We start from the raw sequence: 12,526 nt of genomic DNA, 5'->3' as shown, positions 1-12,526 counted from the left end.
TGCTGTAACTTTGTAGCAGTCACCATTAATTCCCGGTTTTGTGTTTCTAATGAAACATAAGCAAATAATTATATTAAGTCTGATATTGTCCCAATCTATGCTAACTAAAAGTGATTCCACTAAACTAGCATAATTAACTAGGGTAAATAATGTTCATTTTGTGTTGTGATATAAATCTGGGGTAGTGAATCTTCTTTCACTGAAAACAGTCGTGGGTGTCTTACCCTTTTTATTTATTTAGTTTTTTGTCTTCATTCACAGAACAGCATTTTCTGTTTTGTGTCACGGGATGGTGAAGTCTGAATTGTTCACATTGTTTCAGGAGACTAACTATGGATTCTCTTCCATAAACTTTGCAGACAGAACAAGCAGGAATTAAGAACTCTAGGTACACCCCAGCTGTTGCGATGAAAATGAATGAGTCCATGTTGTAATGCACATTCTCTGTCTGAACAGGTTACAAGCCATGTGACCCGCAGGTTATCAGGGACCGCGTCGCTCACATGGAGTTCTGTTACCAAGAGCTGTGCCAGCTTGCAGCCGAGCGCCGGGCCCGCTTGGAGGAGTCCCGGCGCCTCTGGAAATTCTTCTGGGAAATGGCTGAAGAAGAGGGTTGGATCAGGGAGAAGGAACAGATCCTTTCATCTGATGACTATGGGAAGGACCTAACCAGTGTTGTCCGTCTCTTGAGTAAACATAAGGCATTTGAAGACGAAATGAGTGGTCGTAGTGGCCACTTCCAGCAAGCGATAAAAGAAGGTGAAGACATGATTGCGGAAGAGCATTTTGGGTCTGAGAAGATCAGAGAAAGAATTAAGGATATCCGGGAGCAGTGGGCTAACTTGGAACAGTTATCTGCCATTAGGAAGAAACGTCTGGAGGAAGCCTCTCTCCTTCACCAGTTCCAGGCTGATGCTGATGACATTGACGCATGGATGTTGGACATCCTCAAAATTGTCTCCAGCAACGATGTTGGTCATGATGAATATTCTACACAGTCCTTGGTCAAGAAACACAAGGATGTTGCTGAAGAGATTGCAAGCTACCGGCCAACCATTGACTCGCTTCACGAGCAGGCAAAGGCTCTACCGCAGGAACACGCCGGGTCTCCAGATGTGCAAGGCAGGTTGTCCGGAATAGAAGAAAGATACAAGGAGGTTGCTGAGCTGACTCGGCTGCGTAAACAGGCCTTGCAGGATACCCTTGCTCTTTATAAGATGTTCAGCGAGGCAGATGCTTGTGAACTTTGGATAGATGAAAAGGAGAAGTGGCTGAATAATATGCAGATTCCAGAGAAGCTGGAGGACCTGGAAGTGATCCAGCACAGGTGGGAATGGATTTACTAGGAAGTTTTGGGAATTCTGGCTGGAAGTTTTTGTGCACCAGCCACCTTTGTTAACTTGCCTATGACTCTGATTCTCTAATGCCTTTGTGATCTTTTTTTTCTCCCCCAGATTTGAAAGCTTAGAACCTGAAATGAACAATCAGGCTTCTCGTGTTGCAGTAGTGAACCAAATTGCTAGGCAGCTAATGCACAGTGGCCATCCAAGTGAGAAGGAGATCAAAGCGCAGCAAGATAAACTCAACACAAGGTACGTGAAGGCCTCATGCTCATGAAAAATGTGACGCTGGATGAAAAAAGTATAGTGGTGTCACTTGTGTTTCTTGTATGTGTTTTTAAATATATTCTGATACTGTTACCTCAAGTATCTTCAAAGTAGACCCTCAACTACCTTCAATTTTTCTTCAAAAGGAAAGAGAGCTGTGTCTTTGAAATGTTCAATTAACAGATAAAGTTTTGTTACTGACTTCAACCAGGTCCTAAGTGTATCAGTACCATGACTTGAGAGCTGGAAACTTGCTATAGTGACTATTATTAATTTAAAACAAACAAACACACAAAAAGAAACCAATATAATACTTCATGTAAACTCACTCTCTTTTTGGTTTCAAAGTCCACTGAGAGAGTATATTTAGTGTGAAAATTAGATGTAACTAGCAATTTTTCACTTGAGAAAAGATTATACTTGCAAAGACTCAGTACTGCTGATACTTGACATATTCTTATATATGCCATAGCTTGGTTAATGATTGTTTTGCTAAAACTATTGATGATATGGAAAGGGCTGAAAAAAGCATGAATATGTTAAGTTATTTCATGGCTTAACAAGCTAATGTGAGTAACTGCTCGCTCAGCAGCATTGCCATACGCTTTTCCCTTATTGTAGACAAGTCTCGATTTCTCTGCTTTTCTCTCATCACAAATTTCAGATGGAGCCAGTTCAGAGAACTGGTAGACAGAAAGAAGGATGCTTTGCTCTCGGCCCTGAGTATCCAGAATTACCACCTTGAATGTAATGAAACCAAGTCCTGGATCAGGGAAAAGACAAAAGTGATTGAATCCACGCAAGATCTGGGTAATGATCTCGCTGGAGTGATGGCCCTGCAGAGGAAGCTGACGGGCATGGAACGTGACCTGGTAGCCATTGAAGCTAAGCTCAGTGACCTGCAAAAAGAGGCAGAAAAGTTGGAATCAGAGCATCCTGACCAGGCACAGGCTATCCTTTCACGGCTCGCAGAAATCAACGATGTATGGGAAGAAATGAAGACCACTCTGAAGAACCGGGAAGAGTCTCTTGGAGAGGCAAGCAAACTGCAACAGTTCCTGAGAGATCTAGATGACTTCCAGTCATGGCTATCCAGAACTCAGACTGCAATTGCCTCTGAAGACATGCCAAACACACTGACAGAGGCTGAGAAGCTGCTCACTCAACATGAGAATATTAAGAATGAAATCAACAATTATGAGGAAGACTATCAGAAAATGAGGGACATGGGTGAGATGGTGACTCAAGGGCAAACTGACGCTCAGTACATGTTCTTACGCCAGCGCCTACAAGCTTTGGACACTGGATGGAATGAGCTCCACAAAATGTGGGAGAACAGGCAAAATCTCCTCTCCCAGTCTCATGCCTACCAGCTATTTCTCAGAGATACCAAACAAGCAGAAGCATTTCTTAATAACCAGGTAAGTGGGCAATGTTTACTTGTCTTCATTTCCACAAGCTGACACTTGCGGAAGAGAGAGAGCTGAAAACAGATAAACTACCTTTTTATTTTTTAAAAGTAACTCAAATTAATTTGCTTTTTGAATTTTACTTCTTAGTCTTCTTGAGACATTTGTTTTCATATGTGGTGAATCTGTTGACAGCATGCAACGTAGCCTGAGTGTAATACTTTTCTCTCTCTGATTTGTGTTTTAATCACAGGAGTATGTTTTGGCACACACAGAAATGCCCACTACCTTGGAAGGAGCAGAAGCTGCTATTAAAAAACAGGAGGATTTCATGACTACAATGGATGCCAATGAAGAAAAGATCAATGCAGTCGTAGAGACTGGCAGAAGGCTAGTTAGTGATGGGAACATTAACTCTGATAAAATCCAGGAGAAAGTGGACTCTATTGATGACAGGTAAGGTCAGAATAATGACAGAATGTAGCTGTCCACGTTTTAATTCTGTTATTTGAGAGATGACCTTTTATCAGAATCCAAAGGCAAAGCAACATGTTAGAAAACATCTGTTGCAGAATGTTTTCTTTGTCCTGTGGAAAAATAGGAACTGTAATGTTTCAAAAATATGCTGGGCTAATGTTAATTAAACATTACCTCTTCCATTTTCTTGAGACTCACTAGGTAATGAGCTCACTACCCAGAATTTGGCTATATGAGTGTTGCTTATAATTCTTGGAGTATTAACAGAGTTCATATTGTGTTGGGAGCTGTAGCAGTAGCTATACCTGGTTCCACAAGCCTTAAGATTTTTTGCTATCTCCTAGCTGATTCAATGATAATAATATATTCCTGTCCTTCCCCTGAGGAAGGAATGTGGCTCTTCAAGAGTGTAATTGGCATTGTATCTACCCCACCCACTCAGCTTTGATCACATTTTCTAAGTTGTCTGGCCCTTCTGAAATGAGATTAGAAAGCATTGGTACAAATGTGTCTTTCATCTCAGAACAAGTCTTTTGCTTTGTCTCTTTAGCTGTGGCATGACTGCTATAGACCTTTAAGAGTTTTTTTTTCTTTGAAAGCCAAATGTTCGTTTTTGATGTCTATGATTTATAGTTCTTTCTGCTTATGGTTTGAATAATAGTGGAGACTTTCGAGGCTCTTGTGAATCATGAGTGTCAGAACGCAGAAGTAAGCTCATACAGAACTTCATGTCAGATGTTACTGACCACCCTTCTGACAGACTTTCATCCTCCCGCAGTCAGTAAGCTTTGAGTTGGCCAGATGCCTTTATCTCTGAGGTCTGAAGCAGTGCAAAAAATGTTGTGCCTTTCCTGTTTTGGTAAACATTTTGCACTGTCTATGCACCTGCTTTAGCTGTGGCTCATGGATTTAAAAAAGGGCAGATATTCCTGTGCCCAGAGTTTGCTGAGGACCTCTGAGCCCTCTGACAGTCTACTGCCAAGAGTACCTCATATTTTCATTCTCCCTCTAACCAGCTTGACTCTCTTTAGATCACAAAGAGAATCTGCAAAGACTAGAAAGAGGAGATTATATGAAAGCAATCTAGGATCTGAATTTCTTCACTTAACTGGGTTTCCAGCCCCAGCAAACTAGAACCTGAGTACAGGCACACACAGGTCCCATTGTGTGAAGATAACTGTTTCGTTTTATGGAAGACGTTACTCGTAGATAAAGGAAGGATTTACGTTTGCCTTTTGTCCAATACTGGAACATAATGAGCACATCCAGTCAGCATCTTCATTCTTTCTCCATTTCCACAAAGCACTGAATTTGGGGCAGGGAGGGCCAGGATGTCAAATGTGTGCTGTAGTGGCATAGCACATTGTGCATCAGTGCCAAAAATCCTACGCACTGTGGACATTTTGGTTGTCCTGGCTGTCAGTGCCCTTCACTGGGGAGTACCCTTCAAAAAGAGGTGCTTCTCACTCAAGGAGCATCCAGTGAGAAGGATGGAAAAAGGAGAGAGTGTTTGGAAATGCTGCCATCTCTAGTGTGACGAGTTCTGCCCTCATGTGGCCCACGTGTAGAAGCATTTTGTGGCCTAAAGGACATCAGGTTTAATTCAGTGCATAAATGCAGTCTGGTAGCTTTTTGATGCTGCTTACAGGGTCAGTTCTAAATGTATTTCTAGTCAGCACAAATTGTGCTGACTTCCCTTACTTACCAAAGGTGAAAGCTAGAAAATTATTTTCCTTTATTTACCCTCTCTGACTTCATATGTTCTCTACTTCAAGTTTTCACATCCACTTATGAAAGTGGACTTGATCCTTATGACTTGATCCTGCCCTTCTGATTAGGTGTCTTCTTTCTGTAACTTTGGAATTTTAAAAAACAGTAGCAAGGAGCCAGCCTCTTTGTGCAGCCCTGTCTGAGGTGGTTGGAGTGGAGACAGCTTCAGCCTTCCATCCTGTGTGTGCCCTGCAGCAGGGCCGCTGCTGCCCGTGGCTGAGGTGCTCCGGTTGCTGTTTCCCCAGCACAGCTCCTTCTCTGTTTCCCCATGGCCCTGTGGCATTAGCTGGCCACCTGGGCCATCCTGGCTGCAAGACGTGCTGGAGTTCCTGCTCAGAATGGCAGGCAAGTCCTAGAGGCTGTAGTTTTTTTAACCCCACTTTTTTCCCAGGACATTTCCTCAATTCCAGAAGTATTTATGCAGAGCACTGCAAAAACCATCCGGTGCACTGCTATCCAGGAAATCCGTGTGATTGCTCTCTGAGTCTGTAAGGCTGATAAGCCTCAAGAACAAAGCCTTAGGGCTGGGTTTAGTGGGAGTGGTAGCAAAGGAAGCCTCTTTGGTTTTACAAAAAAAATGCTCTCCCAACCAGACTCCACCTGGATGTATAACAAAAGACCAAAACAAACAAGTTCAAATATGTGCAGTGGCTCCGTACTTCCTATATGGAGCTCTTTGTAGTTTTTCATATGGTTAATGGTGCTTTTTACAGTAATGCTTGCAAGCTAATGCAGAGGAGAACCCGCTGTCCATTGGTGCAGCAGACAGCCCCTGCCCTGAAATGGTTACATCTGAACAGACACTGTTCAGACTGCTCAGGAAGGAGAGAAGAATGCAGAAGCTGAGGGAGCAGTGTGACAGGACGCACAGCTTCAGCACGATCTTCTAATGCAGTTCAAGGGAAAGATAAATGGGGAAAAGGACCTAGAGAAAGAGTGAGGGAGGGAGAAGATGGGTTTGAATAAAGCTATCACAAGGAAAGAAGGGGAAATGGAGCAAGCTATCAGCACACCTGTGGCAGTTATACTGCTGTGTGACCTCTGAGCCCCTGTGGGTCCCAGCTTTACCTGTTGCAACTGCTCCCTCAGGTAGGACACTCTTCTATAGCTGCCCACGTCTGCGGCTTGCCCTGTTGCCAAGGGGCCCTGGTGGGGTCTCAGTGAAGAAGAACCTTCCCTTTCCGTTTCTGAGTCCAGAGGGTTGCTGAGAGCAGGGCTCCTGGCTGGTCGCCCCTCTGCAGCTGTCCTTAATTTGGTGACTTCTGCTTCTGTTTCTGCCATCCAGAAGGGAAGTGTTTTCTTCTCCATTTTCTCTTGGAGGAGCATAAGGGGACTGCCCTGGTCCAGTTGCTTACATCATGGACTCTCTGATTCTAAAACTGAGATTTAGCTTCAAGATAGTGGCAGGTCTGACTCAAGTTATTACCTGGTTCTGTTTTTCATCAACTTTTGTACTTGTGCAACTTTCTAACTCAACAGAGAACTGAAATATTTTTTTTTCTTCTTGCCTGTTCAGAAAGGAGAATGCCTGCTGTTTGCTGGAACAACTAGAGAGTTAGACCTTCCTTGCATATATCTCAGCATTCTTAGCAGGCAGTAGCATTCATGCTATGTGTAAGATTTATTACTTCTACAAGGTTGTGAAACCCACAGGCTTACAGTTAAACCACAAGAGATGTTGTCAGTTTTCAGTGGTGTTAGCATTCTCAAGGACCTCTGCAGAGACAGCCTGGGAACATTGTGGCAAATTTTGGTGTTCTGCTCTTGGGTTAATTTGAGTCAGGCACATCTTCATGCTGAATATACCTCATTTGACTATTTTAGGTTCTTCATAACGTTGCCACAGAAGGAAGATGTCCCCATGTTTTAACTGACTGTGGTACCTTTCCTATATCGTTTTACCATGTAGGTCTAGCTTAATTTAGACACTGGAATATGAGGTTGCCTCTTCAGCATATAGAGGGAAGTCCCTATTTAATGTAGACCTAGACATAGCTACAATGTAAGTAATACATGCAATTTCTTGCATGAACAAGCAGATGAATTCAAGCAGTCATTCTAAATAATTGGAGTCTGAAGAGCAAACCCTTCTGTGCTAGTGTGGGATTTTCTTCCACAAACTATTTCAGCAAACCAGTAAGAGCACTCACTGATAACGTGAAGTGTGGCAGAGTCAGTTTCTGGCCCTTCCTTGCCACGCACCTCTCAGAAGAGTAGGATTTTAATAGGGATGACTGCAATCAGCAGTTGAGCAATCTTTGTTCAAAAACTGTGCATCAGGCTTGGTGCTTCTCTCCGCCCTCCAGGGCTGCCCAGTGCTCTTGGCCCTCAGTGCAGCTGCAGTCTGGTCTGTCCGCCAGTCTGTCTGCTGGTCCATCCACCTCCCTGCCCCACCAGCTGGCTCAGCTCGGCCTCTGCACATGTGGCCAGGGAAATGGGGCGGCCAGGCCCTTTACACCATGTGATTTTAGCATCTGGATAAAAAGTGGTACTTGAAAGGGTTCTGTTCTGCAGTCTGTCTGCCTGTTGATTCTCTTTAGAGCCTTTCAGACTTACTGGTAGTAGAGGGTAAGAAAAGCTTTGTAATGGGAAGGGTAGTTATGCGCTAGAATAAGAAAATTCTAGAATCTGTCATTGGAGCTCTTAAAGAACAATTTGGGGGAACATGGACAAGGAATTTATAATGTTTGGATATAGCCAGTCTGGGTAGGAAGAACAGACTAAATGACTTCTTAAGGCCATTTATTCCCATTCAAAAATAACACCAATTCTGTGATGAAAGTACAGGAATTCCTGCCTGTTCCAGCAGGGATATATTCCATCCTCAGTATGTTACAACCACGTCCTCAAGTGTCCAGTTTAAGCCTTGTTACAGTTCAGCCCTGTTCTTTAGAGATTTCTCATCTTGCAGTCTCACTCCAGGTCATTTTGGACAACCAAACAACCTTTTAGTGTTGAATAACTCTGAGCACCAACGATCATATTTGTTATGCTGAAGAAAAAAAAAAAACACAGCTGTATCATCATCTGTGTGATGTTCCTGCGTATTTTCCCTTCAGAGTTCTTAAAGTCGGTATTTCCAACACTGCGTGGAGATAATTTGCTAGATTTTTAAACTCCAGGTTTCTCAACATAAGAACTTGTCTGTTCATTCTTAACTGTATTCAAATCAATGTCATGAAAATTTTCCTTTTAATTGCACAACTTGTGTCCTCTCCAGAATACATGAGTCTAGAATGTAATCTACCCTTAAATCTATTAAATCATCGTGACACTAAATCATCATGATACAATCACCCAAACAATTTCTTGCTTCAGTTTAGCAACCTGAGTAATGCACTGTATTTGCCCAGACATATATATGTGAGCCACAAAAGAGTGGAATCAAACTCACCGCTGTTAGCTACATTACAGAGGCTTTTCGTAAGGCACAATTTGTGTGTCCTCTGCTTTGCACTCTCTCAGGTAACACCTGCCAAAACATCAAAATTACCCAGGCTTGGACTCCAGCCTCTTCCTTTGACGGTTATGTGTGTCTTCCCTGCCATCTGATCTGTAACTCAGTTGTTTTTTACCTACAGCTTTATAGTTGCTGCCTGCATGGTTATTCAGAGAAAGCTGTTGAGACAACAAAGGAGCAATGTGTAGCTGTTTAAAAGGTCCTCTCCTATTCCTCTGCCTTACAGACCTTTTGCTTTTATTTAACACCCAGGAAACACAGGTATTCTTTGTGTTTCTGAAGTCACTAAACTCTTCCAGAGAGCTTGCTCTGGTAATTTTTAGATCAGGAAAAGTGGTACGTTAAGCCAGTTGTCGTCAACATGTAATTTATAGCTTTCGAGAATATCGTGAGTGTCTGGAGACTTCCACTAACAGGGATTTATTCAGCTATTGGAATTATGTGCTGAGATCATCTTATAAATTGCCACCCTATAAAATAATCTCCAACTCTCTATCCTTATTTATCTTAGTCTATTACATAGTCTAGCAATAAGACCATGCACAACAAAATATGAACAAATCTTACACAGTGAGCAATAAACAGAAATCATCTTCTTTACTCTGCCTTCTCCGTCTAAATCGCCTCATAAATAACGGAAGTACAGAATGACAGGGATTACTATTCCAAATTAAGTGTCAGTCAAAAACATGTTCGGCGATACCTCAGGAATCGGCTCGTCAGGCACCATGTCCATCTGAAGAACCCACCAAGACCTGTGGGGCTGCCAGCACAACTCATGCTTCAAGGGGCAAACAATTAGGAATTAAAAATAGGGCTTTTTGACTAACCTTTGGTTTTCCTCTGTGCTAAGGTTACTCTAAAATGCTCTGAGAAATACATTCCAAGGCGAATAGAGCTTCTGTTTGCTGAAGTACACAAGTGTGTCACAATGAGTTTGTTAAATACAGCGTTTGGAAGGTTATATAAACGACTACAGCTTTGTTGGCTAGCAGGAGGTGCTGAGCCACAGGGAAGGTATATTATGGAGAGCATTACAGCAAGTGCACGCTTTGCAAGGGCTACGTAACCTGAGATCTAATTGTTGCAGTTTTGAAGATGGTTTTCTTATGCTTTTTGGCAAACAGACTGAAATTCCCTGTGGTCTTCCAATTAGTGCTCCAAATTCTGTACATAATACTTGTGAAACCATGCTGACTTCAAAATTTTCCCTGTGTATTTGACTGATCACAAAAACAAATGCGTGCTGAACCTAAGTAAGCGCACTAAATAACACATGCACATCTGAGCTTCAAACATGCTCTTCATTTGAAAAGCAGTAAAAGACACACCACATAATTACTCAAACCATGTATCCCAGAGGGGCAACAGAAATGAAAAAATTGGTTTTGCATGAAATGCCTATTTCATTTTTTTTCTCTGCTGTTATTTTTTTGACTAGACACAGGAAGAACCGTGAAGCAGCCAGTGAACTTCTGATGAGACTGAAAGATAACAGGGATCTTCAAAAGTTTCTTCAGGATTGTCAAGAGGTAAATTACATCCTTTCACTTTTATCACTAAAAGCTGCATCCTATAGACAAGCATCCTTCCCCCCCCACCCCCCCCCCCACCCCGTGTATTATAATGACTGGGATACTTGATATTTTGCAATCAAGTCATCCAGTGGTATTTAGTGTTGAGTAAACAATTCAAAAAAAACACCAAAACAACCAAACAAAAATAAACAAAACAATAAGCAAACACCCAGAACCCTGCAAAAATTAATCCGTGTGTTGGTTGAACTGAATTTTTCCTTTCATCCTCTAAGCAAAAGACAGGAAAGATTGCCAAAAGCAGTGAAGACTTTGTGCTGTGGTATAAATTGATCATGCTGAATCTGGTGGGATTAGCACTGAACTCTTACAGTAAGAATTTTGTCTGAGGCTGCATACGTGTTTGTGGCCTGGTACAGGAGAGTTGTTTAAGTGGTTTCTCCAAAGTATTAGTCAGAAGAATAGCAGCTTAGGAACAAGAGGGGAGCAGGATTAAATGTGATAAATTTTAACATATTATTTTCCTGATAGTTTGCATGTGCTTAAAATTAAGTACTCTGACATTTAAAAAGAAAGAAATCCTACCCAGATTTTCTAATGGCTTATTTGGACTCTTGACACTGAAGGCGATATTTTAAATAAAATTAAGAAAATTCTTGTTCCTAGCATGAGGAATTAAGTGAATAATTTTCAGGTTATTTCATGAAGTAGTAACAGATACTAAAGATGGCACAGGCCTTGCCTGTGATGTGCATTAAAAGCTAGCTATCCATGCCTAAAGGCTGCAAAGAAAGGTGACTGTGAGAAAAGTGCTTTTAATTTCAAGAGTTGCTGCTGCATTAGCTGTACGTTTTAGCCAGCTACAGGAAACTGGAAGTTGCTGCAGTGCATCTAAATGGACTTGCACCACAGTTGGAATTTCATAGAAGAAAGAAGCAAAACGATGCTCATAAACTGGGCAAATGTTGTTTACTGCTTGGTTGCCTAGATGCAGTCTGTCTTCCTGCATTGCGTAAGCTAGCCATGAACTTGGCTTAAATGCTCCTTCCTTGGTAGTAAAAACATGACAGATGAGCAAAAATTCTGCTGTCATTAGCAGCAGCTTCTTCCTTCCTCTGTAACATTTCTAATACAAAAATCCCTCCGGCTCTTGGAGCTCTTCTAGCTTGTGTGTCAGTGTGGTTGTGTTCTTCCCTAGGATCTGTTTTTTTCCCCAATGTCACTGAAAGAAAAAGGAAAGCATAAAAGCTCTAGTGTCTGGCCGCCTGAATGCCTTTTCTCTCAATTGTTTCTCTCCAGCCACTAAAGCACGGATGTCTCCTCTGAGCATTTCAAAGACAGAACTAACAATTTCAAAACGTTATAAATTTTTCCAATCCTTTCTGAGCGGACATTAGTCTTGATGATAATTGAATGGTTGTTTTCTGAGAGAACAGCCGTAATGAGACTTAGAATTGGTGCTGGAGGGGTTACAAAGTGCCCACTGATACCTACGTTGGGCCGGAGGGAGTGTGTCGCTTCAAACGGGGCTGCCAGCTCTGTGGAGCTGCTCCCTCCCAGCACTTACAGGAGCACCACTGCCCTGCGGAGGTGGAAGGGAGCCAAGGGAATACCTCGCCCTTCGTTCTTCCATGTCCTTTGGCCAGGAGACCGGGAGTTGTTAGCAGGCAGATCTGAACCAGTCTCTGTTTCAGCAGGCAGTGATCTTCAGCATCCCTGCCCGCTGCATTAGGGAGGTTCTGTAATGTGGGGAGAGGAAAGTGTTTTCTGCAGTGTGTTCCTTCCCCAGGGCAGCCACCTCCAGTCCCTCTGGGCCAAAGCCTTGCTGTAAATGTGGCCTCCTGCCCCTCTCTCCTTCCTCCTCTGACTCACAAGCGAGGCAGTGAGCAGGGTCAGTGGCACTCGAGGAGGTGGCAGGATAATGCTCATAACAACAGCTCAGCACTGATAAATCTTTCCTCTGGGTCACAGGCGAAGGGAGCTATGGCAGATTGTTGTGTTAGTAGTCGGATACACTGGCACAAGTTAATCCTGAGGTATTGCTTTTTTTGTCTCTCTCTTACATTCATAAATATGAATGTGTTAAATTAGCAGAGTGAATGAAACAGAGTGACAACAGGAAATTCAGAGAAGAGGGGGAATTAGATAAATTTTGCCGTTTAGTCTTCTGGGACATCCTGCTCTTCTACAGCTCACCTTGGAGGAGATTAAAGCTGATCTTCCTGTAAGAGCTTCGAAGCCCCAGCACTGTCTGGGCTAATTTCCCTG

General features: G+C 42.6%; 1 protein-coding gene across 6 annotated transcripts in view; it reads left to right on the top strand.

Moving 5' to 3' along the window:
* SPTBN1 (spectrin beta, non-erythrocytic 1) overlaps window positions 1-12,526 on the top strand; it is a 134,902-nt gene that overhangs the window by 95,051 nt on the left and 27,325 nt on the right. For all 6 annotated transcript variants that reach the window (XM_035565501.2, XM_050710061.1, XM_035565500.2 and 3 more), the window contains 5 exons: window positions 457-1,327; window positions 1,455-1,592; window positions 2,272-3,028; window positions 3,270-3,472; window positions 10,165-10,255. In XM_035565501.2, coding sequence (XP_035421394.1) covers window positions 457-1,327; window positions 1,455-1,592; window positions 2,272-3,028; window positions 3,270-3,472; window positions 10,165-10,255 — 2,060 coding nt within the window. The remainder of the gene's footprint in view (window positions 1-456; window positions 1,328-1,454; window positions 1,593-2,271; window positions 3,029-3,269; window positions 3,473-10,164; window positions 10,256-12,526) is intronic.

The sequence above is a fragment of the Cygnus atratus genome, chromosome 3 (genome assembly GCF_013377495.2).
Source record: "Cygnus atratus isolate AKBS03 ecotype Queensland, Australia chromosome 3, CAtr_DNAZoo_HiC_assembly, whole genome shotgun sequence".
In the NCBI taxonomy this organism is placed as follows: domain Eukaryota; kingdom Metazoa; phylum Chordata; class Aves; order Anseriformes; family Anatidae; genus Cygnus; species Cygnus atratus.
Note: the sequence above shows the minus strand (reverse complement) of the source record. Positions and strands in the feature narration are given on the sequence as shown.